At 43.6% G+C, this 17,760-nt stretch overlaps 1 protein-coding gene across 1 annotated transcript in view; it reads right to left on the reverse strand.

Moving 5' to 3' along the window:
• LOC138570103 (prostatic acid phosphatase-like) overlaps window positions 1-17,760 on the reverse strand; it is a 406,974-nt gene that overhangs the window by 331,891 nt on the left and 57,323 nt on the right. The window contains exon 3 of the mRNA XM_069648716.1: window positions 5,554-5,640. Coding sequence (XP_069504817.1) covers window positions 5,554-5,640 — 87 coding nt within the window. The remainder of the gene's footprint in view (window positions 1-5,553; window positions 5,641-17,760) is intronic.

Below are 17,760 nucleotides of genomic sequence, written 5' to 3' on the forward strand. Positions count from 1 at the left end.
TTCGAATTGTAAGAGGAGAAAAAAAAAATGGGCTAAGATTGACCAATCCTTAATTCATCAGGAGATTATATCTCCAAATGTGTCTTTTTGTTGATGCTTTCAATGACCTACTGTGGAAAATGAAGGAAATCTTTCAGAAAGAACACCAAGCAAAAAAGCCATAGTGCAGGGGTTTGTCTTACACGGAATACAAAGGGCAAAAGAGCTACTTCTTACCACACCAAAGAGGGCTGACACTACTACACTAGATATAATTAAGGTAAGAGGTGCTTATAGGGAAACCTTGGAAAGGCGCAAAATGGAGATGGATGAGATATCCTGGGAAAATTTAGTAGAGGCCTCTTCCTCCAAAGACTCCAAACAATGTTGGGAGCTTGTGACAAATGCCCCCATGCACAAACATATGCCCAAGGGTATGGAGACAACGGTTGATTGAAGGGCATGGGTGGATCATCTTTCAAACCTTTTATTATTATTATTGTTTTTTTATAACACGCTTAATACCAGCAAGTGGTTTCTAAGCATAGGATCGGGACTCGAACTTGTGTTGCGCTGCATTGCCTTGCTTCCAAGAGAAATGAGTTTCCCCTGAGCTATCCTTCCTCCAAACCTTTACAGAGGAACAGGGGAACCTAAAGAAATATTACCCACAAATTCAGTATTGAAATTCTCACTGGATAAGGTGGCGCTGGCAAACGTTAACCAGGCGCATAATCCTTCACCAGGCCCTGAGGCAATTCCTGATCTATTTCAAGATTTGCTGGAGGTGTGGGTGCCGTTAATGACAGTTCGTTTTAATGTTATATTCGAATCTGCCATGACTCCTCAGTCTTGGAAATTGGCAGTCATTTGTCCAATTTGTTAAAAAGGGGACAGGGCGAGTTCTTTTGCTTACAGACCCATATCACAGTTAGACACTAGTTTTACAATTTTTTGGAGGGCATTGCTTGGATGATTAGAGGAGTGGGTTCTAACAAATAACATTTTGGTGGACACACAATTTGGATTTCGGCCAGGTTTGGGAACTGGCGATCAGGCACGTAACTTAAACCTGTGGCCACTTTGTTCATATTAGAAACACACCTCTATTCCTTGCATTTATGTACCTGAGCACGACCTTTGATAAAGTTAATAGGACTAAATTTGGGCGCTTGCTCAGGTCCTTAGATTGTCCTCCTGAATTGTTAAGTTTACTTATGGCCATTCCTATGGATTGCCAGGCATGTGTGCGTAGTGGAAAACATTGACAATGCGCCCGTTGTTTTGATGTAAACGTAGGTGTGCGACAAGGATGTGTGTTAGTCCCCTTATTCTTAACCCTTTACATAAAGGGATTCAACAATGTCTTAGTAGAATGTTTCTGACCCTAGAATGGGAAGCAGAGAGTCAGTTCTTATAGCAGGCCCACTCAGAGCTTTTAAAAAATGTATTGGTCTCTATACACAGTTTATGATTAACCTTGATTTAAGCATTAACTCAGCAAAATCAGCTAGCATGGCTTGTAGTAGAGGTAAACACATTTTTTTTTTAAATGCCAAGCAATGGTGCAGCGATCCCAAGGTTATATGAATGTGACTACCTTAGAATGCGTTTTCCCTCAGATTTGACAGGTTATGCTCACTTAAAAAACAGGCAGCAAGAATAGTGGTAATGCCTTGTTTCAAGTTGACAACGCATAATATGATCCTCAGGGTATATGGTTCGCAAACCAAGGCAGATACTAATCACGGTGCATGGGTTTGGGGGTACTTTAACATGTCTGATTTACAAGTCATGGAAAATTATTTCTGTAAAAAGCTCTTGGCCTCCGGAGATGGCCACCCCAATTATTCGGTGCATATGGAATTGGGTGTAGGATTTCTCGAGGACGAATGGCCAAGGGAACCGATATTGCACTGGCTGCGTATCTGGTCAAATCCTAGGGTGGCCCTTACACAGTAAATTATCAAAGAGCTCTTAAACAGAGATGATCTTTCCAAAACCCTGTGGCTCTGTTATATTAGAACTAGTCTTGCTCTAATTAATGCACAGGCACTATTAAAGATATTTTTATTTCTTATGTAAAAGATAAGCAGAAATCCAGAGAATTTTTAATAAATGCCAACCGGAAGAATGCAATAATTAGCCCTATAGACACTTTATAGCAATACTTAACTTGGAGTCATGAGATGCAGGGCAGATGGTTAATTACAAGAGCCTGTTTTGTGCATTTACCATTAAAAGCAAACATTCCTTAATGTAATGACGCTGTGGAAGATCCTTTACATTTTTTCATGGTGGCCCTGCATACACACAAATTAGAAAGCACACAATTCTTCTTGTACTAAGACAATATTGGGCCTCAATACGAGTCCAGCTGTATCGCTGCCGGTGCTTCTGGTGGGTTGCCGCCGGACTCTCAATTTTAAACACTTTGCTGGTGCATGACTTCCCGGTGCTACATGGACATTACAAGTCCCGGCAGATCAGGCGGTCAGGTTGCTAACGGTGCTGGTGCTTCCCTGAAAACTCGGTGGGCGAGTGCCTTTGTGCCCGGCAGGACAGACCTGTTGGGAGCAACGGGCCCCGCATGCAGGCTTGTAGTTTGGCGGCCCGGAATGGGTGCCAGTACGTTACTACCAGCACCCTTAATTCCAGGCCGCTACACTCATAATGAGGCCCAAAGTCAATTTGTACAATGTCGTCCTGGGTTATATTATCTTCTTTCTGCTAATTCGATGTGTGCCATATGGGCCTTGTTGCTGTATATTTAATAAGCTTTGAACGTGTGGGCAATATATCCATGTTTTAGTTGTGATTTTCTGTGGTTCTTCTCTGCATCTGATTAGTTTTTATCTCACTTTGTGCAGTAATGTGTTTTATGAAATTGTGTACGCTTCGTGATTTTTATTGCACTTGATTGTTTACTGTAAATATGTGTATTATGAAATTGTGTATGATGTTTGATGTATTTTATTCCGAATGAACATATTTATGGTGATATTTCTGGTCTGCCCCTCGACCGGAGGGGAAACTTCTTTTACCTCTACCTGGGATGGGGGGTGGGATAGCAGCTGGGAGGTGGAAATTGAGGTATGGTAACTTCTAATGGGAAGGGAAAGTTTGATCTCTCAAAGAGTTCTAAGGTATGACTGGCGATATGGTTCAGTCTTTTTATGGGTGCGTGTGTCCTTTAACTCCCTCGGTTGTGACCAGGGGGTTTTTCTCCTATTAGACAGAGAACCCTCTCCACATGACTCATATATGGGAATCCAACTTCGACCTTTTCCAGTAGGAATTGTCAGGGGAAAGGCTGAAGGATTTAAGTGAAGCTTCAGGTGTCACTAGTTTAGTTTAGTTTATTTGCTTATATAGCTCACCGAACCACTAGGTATCTATGCGCTTTTTTGCTTGACAATACAACAATTGTTACATAATGGTTCTGGTGTGACAGAGATACACAGTGTTCACATACATTTACAAAGTAGGCATTTGACTTGTGTTACAAGTTGGAATCAAATAGGTTTAGCAAGAAATATACAGAGTTCTATACAGCTGTGGATATGGTACTGGGATGAGTCCTAGTACTGGGGTGAGTCCTACGCAATGTAGGCGCCTAGTGTTACAAATCTAGGCGTGGGTCGTTTGAGGATAAGTAGTGTATGCATAAGTATGTGAGCAGTGATGGAGACACAGATACTGGGGTTGTTACCTAAGTGCGGATAGACGAAGTGGAACTGCTTTGTCAACCTCGAAAGCGTCTTCAGGTCCTGCTATTTTACTTTAGTTTACTTTATTATATTGATATAGCGCAGTCATGGACCCTTAGGCATTAGGGCGCGTAACAAGACGGACAACACGAAACACAGAAGGGGGGAGTAAGAAGTAGGTGAGGTCAGAGTACAGAACTAGTCCGATAGGAAGGAGGCAAAGGACGTGTCCAATCAAGTTATGAAAACAGCCACGTTTTCAGCTGTTTTCTGAAAAGAATCAGGGAGGTAAGACCGCATAGCTTGGAAGGGAGCAAGTTCCAAGCCTTAGGTGTGTTGGACCTTTTGAGGCAAGCACAATGATCCCATTCAGATACCATATGTCACAGGCCAAGTGATCAATGATGGCTTGGTGCCTCATTATGAGTTTGGAGGCAATTTAGTGGTTCATATGCTGGATTACCAGCAAACTCATGTACCATTACTTCCACTTGGTTCCGTAGGCTTACTACAGGATTACGTTTAGGAGTAGGGCAGTGCAAATCTCCATTTATGTAGTCCAGAGAACTCTATTAGGATTTTGGTCAAATTATCATAAGCGCTTATTCTGATATTGCCGCTAAATCCTCAATTTTGAGGACAACCTCGGGATTTGAAGGTGCAGTAAAAACAACTGTCATTAATTTACTGGCAAAAAATGTGTTGGTAACGGACTGCATTTTTCCTGCACCAACAAACTGTAATGCGGCCCTTGGTCTTGAAACTATAATTCTATGAGGAAATGCAGAAGAATATTAATTTAAGGGTACCAGAACCCAGAGGGTTTTTGTGCTTTTGAACCGATGTCATATGAATATATTCTGGCTCTGCTAATCTCTAGTAAAATTTGGGTTTGAGATTCAGTCCCGATGATTGCGATTCTGAAAAATAATGTTCTCTAGCTGAACCTCTCTGTCTTGTAGGGTATGGAAGGAGGTTGGCAATAAGGTAAAGGTCCCAGGTGCACCGCCAAGCAGGCAGCTATACCTGGATATCAGCGCCACTCTCATCCACTTCTCAACCTCACTATTTGCGATTTACATTCAGAACGACAATTAAGCTACCAGAGGAAGGTTTCTTTTATGGACCTTTTTGCACATGGACTGAAAATGTATCCTTTTCATGATTGTTGTACCTGAATTTGTTTGCAGTGCAGTGTCCACAGGACCCCACATAATACACAGGACATGTGACTATCCATATAGACATTTCTGCAGGGCCACGCACGAATTAGCTTGGCTGATTTCCCACTAGCCAATCTGGAGGTTCCTTACTAGTAAACCTAGTTGGCTTTTGCCATGGGCTAGGCACGCCGAACCCACACTATGTACCCACAGCCCATGGCTTGGGACTCTGCCCAGTCCATGGCAATCCACCTGATTTCCCACTGGGAATGACATATAGCCATGCTCATTGACAACTTTGCCAGGGGCATGTCCTCTGGACATGCCTCTGGTCCCCGTAAGCCATCAGTACTGGCCGAAGGCCACACTTCGGGACCACTTTCATTTTTGGCTCTACTTGGGCCCTGTCAAGCCACCTGACGTTTGTCATCTCAAAGATGCTCCTGCAGTTCCAGTTTGTTCCAGTTTTAGACTTTGTGAATCTTATAAAAGGTAGCATGTGCACATCTGACATGCTCCCCAGCACCCTTCTCACTTGCTCCTGTGCAAACCTTTGTAATTTAGGCCTCATATGTACTTCTAGTTCCTTGTTCTACATACGTGGCTCCTAGTGACTCTTCTAAACACAAATGAATGAGCATAAGTGTTGAAGACCCAAGAACGAGGCATTGCCCTCTTGCTTCCCCTCCATTGACACTTACCTCTTTATGGTCATAGTTGGTATTCAAGAATCCCTTGTATCGTTTCATGAAGAACTGCCCAAGTTCAAAGTGTTGTTTCATTCCGATCTGTTAGATAAAACAAAGTAGAGGCTGATATAAGTTTCAGCTGCATGTGTGACTGTGACATTGTGGGTTCAGTGATGAGCTGCAAGTTCAAGTGCCTCTTCCTTGCTCACTCATACGTTCAGGGGATATCATTACATGTAGCTGTATATATATAAATATAAACGATCGGGTGGATGCATAAAGCTTCGCGTAGGTGCAAGTGTTAAGTGGACCCAAAGGGCCCTGGTATGCCAGAGGTACTGAAATCAATCCGGGCGAAACTCAAGGAGGAAGTAGACAAAGCGCAAAGCAGAGTTCAGCTTTATTATCATCCAAATAAAGCAGGGACAGCATACAAGCATTAGGATCTTGGGGCTTTCTTCGAGTACATGTAAAACAACACTTAAAGTACCTTGGACACGTCATATATGGCATCATACATCATCACAATTCTACAAAACCTTAGGGGGATGGGGATTGGTTAATGGACACCGCTACATATACTTTGTATATTGGTTAGACATTTGATTGGGTTAACTGAATCTGATGGCTCCTCCTGATTCTAACCCAATATTGATAAAAGTAAAAGTACATACTTTCTAATAAAAACAATTGTCTGGCATAATACATGGTAGGCGGCATGGCACTAAGGAATTTGATTGGTTGGCTGGTTGCTAACCAACCTTGGACACTTGACAGGTGATCCAGATATGACCCAGATGTAGTGTAGGGGGAGAGAGGCCCCTAGAATGTCTATTGTTCAATTTAAAGAAGTTACCATCCCTCATCCTCAGACCATGAGACTGAGCAATTACTTTGTACTTGACCATGCAAGGCGGCTAATGCCCGTGTGTTCTTTTAGGGAGTCTTGCAGGGGTACTATCTTGTGCTGGCAGCTAATGAATAGCCAGTATTCTTCACTTAGGAGTCACGTGTTGGAGGACTGTGAATAAAATGTAATTCACTCCTATTTATTGGGATTTTAGCTAATCCTAATGTGCGTGTCAGGATTTCTGCTTCCACCAGGGACACTCTTGAGTTATTCTTCAAGGAACTTGTTGGCTTACTATTGTAATGCACCGGCAAACAAAGGACAGTCATATTCATATAAATTTTTTAATGACGTTGTAAGTATCCTGCTTCGTCCGTGGAACTGCTATCTCGTACCTTCGCTCTAATATTCTCATCCTCAATATTTATTTATGTATGTATTTATTTTTCCATTTACAAAGCACGCTAAGCCCACGAGCTGTTACTGAACCAATTACACACAATAAATGTCAGGCAAGAGTCCAAGCGCTAGGCTAGCCCAAGTGGCATTAGGCGAAAAGCCAAGTTTTCAGGTCTCTTTGGAAGGCCCAGTACAATTGCTCAGCTCTCAAGGCGGGTGGAAGAGTGTTTCATTGGTTTGCTGCCACCGCAGGGAAGCTTGAGCCTCCGCCTTTAGCTCATTTGAATTTTAGCTGTACCAGCTGGTGTGCATAGGCCACTCTCAGTGGCTGGGAAGAGTGAACTTTTGTGATTTTCTGTGCCAAGTAAGGAGGTGCTGAGTTGGGGAGGCATCTATGGGTAATCTAAGGTTTTGAAGATAATCCGTTCTCGCAAGTGGGTGTCTTTTCTTGCAACTGAGATGTGATCTCATTTTGGAATATTGAGGGCTGCTCGGACCGGAGGGTATTGTTCTGGATCAACTGATCTTGCGGATGTTGTGTGATGAGGTGCCAGCCTATCTCTCTGTAACCTTTGCTCTAATTGCTAACTATCGCCTGAGCTCTGCACAGCTCTGTATTTCTGTGGATTCAGCGTTTTGAGGTCTTTTGAAGTCTTGAGGCCTGGGCCTATTTGAAAGCATGCTGCGGCAGAAGACTATGGGTGACATATACAACTGCTTCCTGACATACGTGTAATTTACATCTGGAAAAGGTAGTAATTTACACTGTAAATTAGATCCAAATTCAGAGACGAAGTAAAAAAATGCTTTATTAAGAAATGTTAAAGTGCTTGCACAAAATATCTATCATAATTTGACAATCATTGCAACATTCAAATAGACACAATTGAGCAATATTTAATTAAACCAGTCAAGGTAAACATACTAGATACAAAAAAACGAACTACTTAGCATGTGTTTATGCTAAGATGACATAATCAACCTGCAAACTCTTTAAATATGTTCACAGCCGACTAAACCTCTTACACTTTTCTTTACACTCCAGGGGATTGTCTTTGCTTTTGACGGGGTCGGGGTACGGGATGGGATTACATTATCGCCTTTCCGAAATCGAAGGCCTTCATGCTTCTATAAATGCATTGGACTCTGTGGAATCCGTTAATTTTGAGCACTTACTAAAAAGAGACAGATTCCATAGGAATCCATTTTAAATGCTGTTGGCATTTATGCTGTTTGCACTGCGAAGTGCAAAAAAAGCGCAGTGACTATTTAAAGTGTGGTGAATATGTTCAGAATTACACGGCGGGGACGCTACGCTAAGAAAAATGCAAATGTGGGAGGTCACCTCTGAAATGAACTCTATTTTTCTAAATTAGCCCATGCGAGTGAATCAGCCGACACCACCAGCTGCAGGAAATGGTGTGATCCAGTTGTCTGCAATACTAGCATCAAAGCCCTCTGCTGGTTATGGAGGTAAAGCGGTCAAAGCAAAATGCAGTAACTTAGAAATGTTGTTTAGCTCTATTTATTTATTGGAAAAGCAGAGAAACAAATAAATACATGCAGAAATAAAAGGAAGCTTAACCTCACACTTCCAACAACTGTAGTACTGTCATGTTTATGATATCAAAGGACATAGATAGTTATCACTCCCAAAAGAGTTAAATAACTTATATGGATTGGTTGAGAGAGAAAAAGTGGTAACGGCAATACACACCAAAACCTGAAAAACACTTTTTCTCTTAACAACTCTTTTCCTATTCTCCATTGGAGAAATCCCCATCTCCCCCCAACAAGAACTGGCTGACCATCATCTGCCACAGAATGAACTAGCTGACCATCATCTTCTCCAGAAAGAACTGGCTGATCATCATCTGCCCCAGAAAGAACTGGCTGACCATCATCTTCTCCAGAAAGAACTGGCTGACCATCATCTTCCCCAGAAAGAACTGGCTAACCATCATCTTCCGCAGAAAGATCTGGCTGACCATTTTCTTCCCCCAGAAAGAACTGGCTGACCATCATCTTCTCCAGAAAGAACTGGGTGACCATCATCTGCCCCAGAATGAACTGGCTGACCATCATCTGCCCCAGAATGAACTGGCTGACCATCATCTTCTCCAGAAAGAACTGGCTGACCATCATCTGCCCCAGAAAGAACTGTTGATATGATATGGCATTTATAACGCGCCTGTACACAAGTGTTTCAAGGCGCGACGAGGCAAGGGGGGGAACAAAGGGAGGACAGACAATGATCCTACTAGGCCAGGTGTCATTCAGATCACGCAAGTGCAAGGGAAGGGGGGAAAGGAAAAGTGCGCGGGGGGAAAGGGAGAGGAGAAGTGCAGAACATGGGAAATGGAATAAATATGACACATAAACAGCCAGCTAGTGGCAAGTGCAAGGAAGTGCAGACATAGGTGCTGGTAGGGGGACTGAAGAGATACAGAAAATGGTCCCCAAGTGCAGGGGTTGCCAGGGAGGCAGTGCAGGTGGGTAATTGACGGGGCCTGGGTCAGAGATCAGAAAGGGTGGCCAGGTAACCAGTGCAATTTCAGTCAGGAATTCAGCAAGGGAGGGGAGGAGAGAAAGCAGAAGCAAAGAGGAAGATTTTGAGGTGTTTCCGGAACCGGAGATGGTTCTCCTCAAGTTTCAGGGAGGGAAGAAGGCTGTTCCAGAGAGAGGCCCCTGCTGAAGAGAGTGATTTGCCACCAACTCGTTGCTTGGAGAAGCGACTGACCCTAAGGGAGTTGGAGGCAGAAAGAAATGGGTGACCATCATTTGCCCCAGAAAGACCTGGCTGATCATCATCTGCCACAGAATGAACTGGCTGGCCCTCATCTTCTCCAGAAAGAATGGGCTGACCATCATCTGCCCCAGAAAGAACTGGCTGACCATCATCTTCTCCAGATAAAGCTGGCTGACCATGATGCAGAAACATAAGCCTCTTCAATCTCAATATATACTCAAGCCTCCGGTTGACTAAGCATGTGAGTTTTCCCTCTGTTACTTATACACAGCCTGGCCGGTTGGAGTCCTAAGGCCTCAATCCCCCTCTTTCCTGTGTTTCTGAGTTTCCCAGTATAGTCCCAGAATACCAGCACTTAGTCTCCAATGCTTTGTAAGAGTGTCCAGGGCTAACTCTCTTTCCAAACAGTTCACTCTAGAGTTCGATTGTTCTCTGTGGGTCACAAGCTCTGTGATCCTCGTCACTTGCCCAGTTCTTCATCCTCAATATCTGTGAATGTGCAGCAAAAATGCACTACAGGCCGATACCATCTAGTCTGGGGTCACCATTTGCACAATTGTGACTCTGCAAAATGTGCATGTGGGGAGGGGGTGTCTGAATTGTCACAAGGACTGCTGCTTCCTTCAGTGACTGAAACAGAGTTTAAGCAGAGCATCACAATCTCCTGCAGGCACAATTGTGCCTCCCACTCACAGATCAGCTTCTGCCCAGCACGTTGGACCCATGAAGGCAACCCATGCCGAATTTCCAGAAGGTCACATCCGTTTTGGGACTAGTCTCTCTTTAAGTCTCCCCCAGCCAACTATGTGCTTGTTCATAGAAAAAGGGATGATTCTATTGATACAACCCAATGATCCATCTCAGATAGGTTTACAAGCCTGCAGTTCGTTTGAGCAGAATAGAAGATCTCTAACAAATGTTGGCCTATCTCACGGACCTCCCTTTTTCTCTTAAAGAGAATTGCTCCAAGAAAAGCATTTCCAGATATGGCAATTCAAGGAGTTTGCAAACTCAAAAATGTAAGCTCTTGTCGACATAGGCAAGTGACAAGGACCTTATAGCATATGCATGTACTAATGCATCACTTTAACCAGCTTCAAACAATAATAAAACATCAAAAAAAGGGTCACTTGATGCTGGCAGATGATGCAGGAACTTTCTTTGGTTGGTCAGTGTGCCTCCTCTCATGAAAGAGTCCCTGTGGCACTGTGGCAAGGTAGGACGACAGAAGGAGAAAGCCAACCATACCCCAGATGAGGCCCCAGAAAGTTAGGCTCTGTGGGGGCTGCAGCCGATGACTGTCCACCTTCTCTGGCTTTCTCTGAAGGAGTCAGCTACCACCCCATCCAGGCTTCTAAACATACTCCATCATCCTCAACCAGCAGGAGTCTAAGTGAGTAGCCCTATCGGTAGGACTGAGAGGACTGACAACTCCCAAAGTCCATCTTCAGTTCACCATGCTCCACTCTGTTCTAGGTGCATTAGGTGGAATGTGATCATGTGGGATATGGCTAACAAATAAGGCACAGTGAATACTGGGATACATAGGCATGTGTCTCTGGATCAATGTCTGTGGTCAACAGAGAGTGGAATATAGATGTTTCGTATTTCAGGAGTAGGACCTGCCACCTGCTGCACTTCTAGAAATTATGGAAAATGATCATGCTCTTCCAAAGTTTTCTAGTACTATGTTAAATCAGTATTCAACTAAAACATTAGATTCAGGGGGTAGGAACTCCTGCACATCTCTCTCAACTTGTTATAGGCACAACTAGATCGGATTTCCTGCAGGATGGTGACTTTAGCTCTCTCTCAGCAGGTTTGTAACATGTAAAGCTGCTTGTGAATTCTCAAGACTGGCTGCCTCTTGAATCAAATAATCTTGCTCCCCTGTGCGGGACCCAATCTGGCTTTTTTTAATGTCATGAGTAAAACCAAAAAATCCCTGTTGTTTCCTTTATGATGTGCTGGCTGATTAGTTTGTGTGCAGTTGGATCTTAGTAAAAGCAAAGCTACAGGCGTCCGAATACAAATCCCAAAATAGAAATGGCTAAATTAATCATACCGGTCAAGAAATAAGGAAGTGCTCTAAACTACTACTGATATTAACCAGCGCAGCGCTACTCTTCGGGAATCACTGTCAGATTTAACTGGGGAACAAACGAATGGCATAGCACTAAAGTTGTCACATATACAATGAGAGCATCTAATTGTTCTTTGCATAATGGGACTTGTATTAGTCTATGTACAATTTGAAAAATTAAATTAAAAGAGCTAGAACAGAAATATATCCAGGAGTGAATATGAAACTCACATATGGCATGGAAATTCCAGCAAATCGAAACGAAACTGAAAACAAACTATGCACATATTTTAAAAAGCATAGCATAACTTGGAAAGCTTGCAACCTGGTACTAATAATGGAGGCCTCTTTCAATAAGCCACTCTCTGTGTTAAATGCATTATTTAGCAGTCAGCTGTGCAATGCCACACAAGTTACCTAATTTTGTATGCACTTCTTCCTGCATTGATTGGCTGGTCATGGGTTGATTGCTCAATTAGAAGAACTTTCCAGGATAACATTTAGCCCTTGATCACCTGTTTGGAGCTCAATGATAGAAATACAGCACTTTGTACTTATATTAGCAGGGTGACAGTACTTTATTTGATACTGTTTAAATGTTACATTTGTGCATGGTAACCTGATGATGTTGGTAAGCAATTTCATTTTAGTTATTTCGTTAGCTAAGATAGAGTACCTGTCCTTCAGAGTTGTCATATCAGTTGACAGACGATGCACCCTTTGCCCCAATGAGAAACCTGTTGTCTTGTTGCATGAGCTCTGCTTGATTAAGAGAAAGCAACTGTGCCCAGCCAATCTCTCTGTGGTGTGGTGCTATACAAAGACTGTGCCCCCAAGCACATTGTTTTGCCCGAGCAGAGTACATGTTAACATATTTCTATGTGTCATTGCTCTTCTATGCTGGAGCTGCATCATCTTCTCATGGTAAAGTAGGGCCAAGGCTGGTGTCTGCCGTCTATTACCAAACTAGTGGGAATGCACACTCACAGAAGAGGATAATAAGGCATCAAGACGAGTAAATATTGCAAAACTTGAGTGTGCTATAGTAACCAAACTGGTCATATTTTATAACGAGTACTTTGTTTTTTATATTTAGCATTATCACATTTATCTGCCTACATCTAGGAATTTGTGAAAGTAGTCCTATTGTATACATATACATGACAGAAGATGTGACTTCTCTTTTTAAAACTCTATAAGCATAGTAAACATCGATATAAGGTGTTCCAGATGTGCTTGCTGAACACATGGCAACCTTAGGATACTGTACTCTACATGAACATTCCCTTTTCACTGTCCTTCACTTCAGAGCTCTTGAAAGATCATAGATGAGCTGCTGGTTCAGGTTTTGTAGATGAAAGTAGAGAAGGGTTTGAAAAGGGTCATAGATGATGCCAAGGTTTTTAGCTGAAGAAGAGTAGAAGGGAGTGTCAGGTGGGAACTGGACAGATAGAGGAAGAGATGAGACAGAGATTTTGGCAGGAAAAGAGAGCACCTCTGTTTTGGTAGAGTTTAAACATCAGAGAGTGCAAAACCAACCAATATTTCATGGCAGAGAGACAGTTTGAAATGTTGATAGAGCGATCAGAGGAGAGTTCAGGAAAAGAGAAGAAGATTTGGTGTCATCCACAAAGAGTTGGTCATCCACAAAGAGTTGGTATGAGAACCCAAAGGAGGAGATTGGTGCCCCAAGAGCAGAGGTGTAGAATGTAAACAGGAGCTGACCCAAGACCGAGCCCAAGGCAGAGTTAGAGGAGTGAGTTGAGAGGTGTTGTTGCTCCAGGAGATGGAGAATTGGAGAGGTGCAAGGTAGTATTCAATCCAGGCAAGGGCTCAATTGCGAATCCCAAGAAGAGAGTATTAAGGAGATCAGAGCGATCGACAATGTCAAAGGCAGCAGGCGGGTCAAGGGAAATTAGGATAGAGGTTAATTCGGAGTGATTAGCAGAGGCAATGAAGTTGGACATATACATGAGAGCAGTTTCAGTGGTTTAGCAGGAGCAGAAAACTGCTTGTAGGGGGTCTTGAAGGTTGCAGACGTGTAAGAAATTGGTAAAACTGTTGAACACAACCCTTTCAAGCACTTTAGAGTAGTGTGGGAAGGAGAGACACAGGGTGAAAGTTAGCCGGTAGGTTTGAGTCAGCCTGTTGCTTTTTTGGGAGAGGGACGACCGCGGCTGTTTTGAAAACAGATGGAAAGCAAGCAGAGTCAAAGGACTGTTTGTAGAGTTCAGCTAGGTGAGAGACCACCAAAGGAGCAAGAGGCTTGACTAACTGTTAGGGAGAATTTTCATTCTGTGCTAATTCCCTTCAACCTTAAAGACCTCCAGCTCGTTTGCTGGACTTAGCATTTTTAAATTTTAACCCTGGAGTGAGTGAGACCTTTTTCTCACTCTCTTATGTGTTTTTTCCTGATTTGGATTTTGCGTTTTGTGTTTTCACTGTTTTTGGAGTCTGACAAACTCCATAGGCATCTGATTTTTGTATTTTGTATAGAAACACACAGCACCTTCAGTGCAGTGTCACTGAGAAATCCTTTAGCTTTCTCATAAGGTTTAATTACCTTTTCTTGGGTGAACTACAGTTCCCAAGAACAGTAAAGTGAAATTGACCTTACTTACCTTTTCTCTTTGTGGGTCCAGCACATGCCATCTTATGTGGAGTTCTGGGGGGTTACTTAGTAGCCCCTTATCCTACATTCTCATGTGACATGTTTTATGTTACCCTCACTACTTTAAATGGCTGGTGTCAGTGGTTTGCTTTTCCTACTATTGTGCTTTTCTACCGCAGGCTGAACCCTCATCTGCAGTACAGCACACATGGGGGACCATTTTGTTTAAATGTCCCCTGTCTTCTTTTTCACCATTTTCTGTTTGTGAGGTCTTTCTTGGGTTTTACTCTGTGCATTGTTTGTCTTGCCTTTGGCAGGCTTCAGTGTGTCTGGAAGGACAGGATGTGAGGAAGGGTCCCGAAACTTCCCTGTCCTTTGTCTCTAGGTATGCCTGAATGCAACTATTCCTGATTGGCTGGCTGGCTGTTTGCTGTGTGATTGACAGCCTAGGCTGTGCACCATCCCCGACTTGCTGTGCTTCTCCATTGCTGCAGAGCCCAAGGTCACGGGTTGAGTGTCTGTAGTTGAGTGCAACATCTGCCGCAGACCGAATCCAGTTAGAAGCTCCAGGAGACTCCTAAGGACCCTTCAGAAGCAGGACCCCGAGATCCAGAGGCCCCTCACCAGAGTGCAGGGCAGAGGGAGAGGAGAGAGTCCAACAAGTGTCCGAGATCTGCATCGGTGCAGTTTGCTAAGCGCTGAAACTGCAAAATGCTGCTGATCCAAAAAAAGCCTCTCGCTGCCGACAACCTCCGACGTACCGCCGCAGGAGCCCTCCAGACGTCCGTTCTCCCTCTTGTCCCCACGACTGAGGCTCAGGAACCAGGGAATGCACCGTTGTAGCAAGACGGAATCCAGCTGGACCATTCTTCTTCTAACCAGATGTACTGTTTAGGCTTGGGATACTTACCTCATTGCCTTTAACCACGCTCTTCTCACTTGGGAATTGCATTGGCTTCCCTTTTTGAGTTGATTTCAACTCCCTTCTCACAAGTCTAACAGCTTGTAACCTTACAAGTGATTTTACTGAACGCTCTAACTTTGTGCAAGACTTTGATCCAAGAAGTGCATCAGATCCATAGATTATGTTCCAAATAACCTTTTGTCTGTCCTGGCTCCCTAAAGGCACTCTTCTACATCCATTGACTTTGGTATTGTTTGTCCCTCATAGGTGGCAGCTTGCTGTGTACAGGTACTGCTGGGAAAGGCTTATCTAGACTTCATTGGACGATTTGGTTGTCCTCACATTTACTGAGAAACTGTTCTAACCTTTTTTGCTTCCCTTAACGTTTCATTTGTGAAACTCAGAATCTTCAAAGTATAACAGTGTAATATATAAGTGCAAATACTATCCTTGTGATTGAAGTCACCTCCGGGTGTAGGAGAAGTGTATGAAGCATATCCAAAGATTATTCACTGGCTTATTTGATTCTGAAAGGTCATTTTTAAGTATATTTTAATTTTTACAACAAATTGCCTTTTTAAAGAATGCTTATTTAAAACTGATGTTAAATAAATTAATAACTATTTATAACTGAAACCTTGAGTGTAAGTGTTACTTGGATACTTGTATTTACGAATTTCAATTGTACAGTTCTACAGCTCACATTTACCCCTCTTGAGATAGGCCTGGCTGCTCAGTCGCACTACCAGCTTGTGTAGTACAGGCCTATTCCAAAGGGTGGGTTACCTAATACCAAGCGATACGTGTTGTGTAATCTCACACAGTGTGACTGCACCAATTCTTACCTAACACTAGCTGAGGACCTAGAGGATTTGATGGGGCACAAGAGGGTTAAGCCTTCATCGGTAGAGATAGAACATCATCAGCATTAGTGTGACTAAAGTGTGAGATAGAGGCAGAGGATGATGGAGTAGGTGGGGTGTAAAATGTAGGAGGAGGGAGTGTGATGAAGGCCAGGAGAGATTCTCTCATTTTGGAAATGTTTGCAGTGGCTTTGAGAGTGGAGTTGGTAAGATTATGAGGGGTGAGTTGAGGGTACCCTGTCGCTGGCGAGGATGGTCCTCATGTCTGACGCTGATGCATGTCAAGCACTTTAATGCTTGCTTTATCAAGGTTGCCCTGTACGAAATGTTAAGAAATGGGCAGGCTGGCTGCATGAAAATGCCAATGTAACCAGGTAATAACACTTATCATGCTTGCTTTATCATAGATTCTCAGTAAAAAATGCCCCAGTTTGGTGACTTTTCACTGTGCATTTCACAGACCCACGGTGGAAACCCAGAGGCCAAAATGACGCCATTTACAAAATGCTGTCCTGCAATGGGAGTGGCTGCTAACGTTTGGGTTCCTTGCTTTGTGTGCGGTGTGGCTTGGCACCATTGGGTTCCTTCCTCTAGACTGGAGCGAAGGTAGGTGTGCTGAGGACAATTGCAGAGAAGTTCAGCTGCTGGCGAGCCCTGCTGTGCTTGACTTCACCCTTAGGGGCTTGCCGAGGTAGAGGCCTGGAGTCCCAGAGAGCGGTGTCATGATATGCCTCTCATATCCGCTCTGGGTTGAAGAACTTAGCAGAAGCAGTGGCAGAGGCAGAGACCATTGAGAGCAGCACTGTGCCTCTGTGCCTCCGACAACTTCCCTGGATGGAGTTGTGAATCTAGAGGTGAGCTGTGCCATTACTCGTTTCCAGAGTGTGAGTGAGCGATGTGAAGAGAGAAGTGCTACTGTGGCTACTTGTGGTCAGTCCTGGCCTGTCTTGGCTAAGTGTACATTTTGGAGCTGTGCAGTTACTGCTACCTCTCCCGCCTCAACGCTCCTTTCATATAGTTTGTCTATTTTTTATTAGTATAGGAGAGCGCTTGACGTATGCTGTGTGAGTTGCTATTATACCGGCAGGCAGACATGATCGAGGCACCATCGGATCTGGAGAGACAAGACAGACAAGACAGTCTATGTCTAGGTCCCGGTCTGATTGATATTGACATTGAGCCAAGCTGGGGGTGAAGACTTTAAAAGCTGGTGTTGGATTCTCTGGCAATGCCGGGACTGATGCGAGTAAGATGTCTCGTAGGCTACTGCGCTCTGCTAAAAGCTCTGCAAAGACCTGCATCGCTGACTCACATGCATATAATAAGACACAGAAAATCACCTGCTTCTTTTATTTGCCAAAAGAAGCTGATCTGGCGTCTCTTGGAGCAAGCTCTCTAAATCTTGAGGAGCACTTAGCCTCTTCCCTATCATGTTTGGGCAGCATGATGACACAATCAATCATCATTATCATACAGATGGTACCAATGGTTCTCACACATTTGACGCTGTGTCTGGTGTGGGTTGTGTGAACATCGAGCACACACTTCTTGAAGTGGACAGAGTACTATATTTCAGGAACCTTGGAATAGACAATTTAATACTTCTACTTCTTCAGTCGTGAATGCTGTGAATGCCATTGCGGCCATGGCCTTAGCCCCTGGTCTGTCTTCTACCTCAACCCCGGGTGCTGGTCTGGCACTCATGAGCAATCTCTCCTCTTTAGCTGCCATGGATGTTCTCGATATGGCAGCATCCCACC

The sequence above is a fragment of the Ambystoma mexicanum genome, chromosome 2q (genome assembly GCF_040938575.1).
Source record: "Ambystoma mexicanum isolate Mex_15411 chromosome 2q, UKY_AmexF1_1, whole genome shotgun sequence".
Classification (NCBI taxonomy): domain Eukaryota; kingdom Metazoa; phylum Chordata; class Amphibia; order Caudata; family Ambystomatidae; genus Ambystoma; species Ambystoma mexicanum.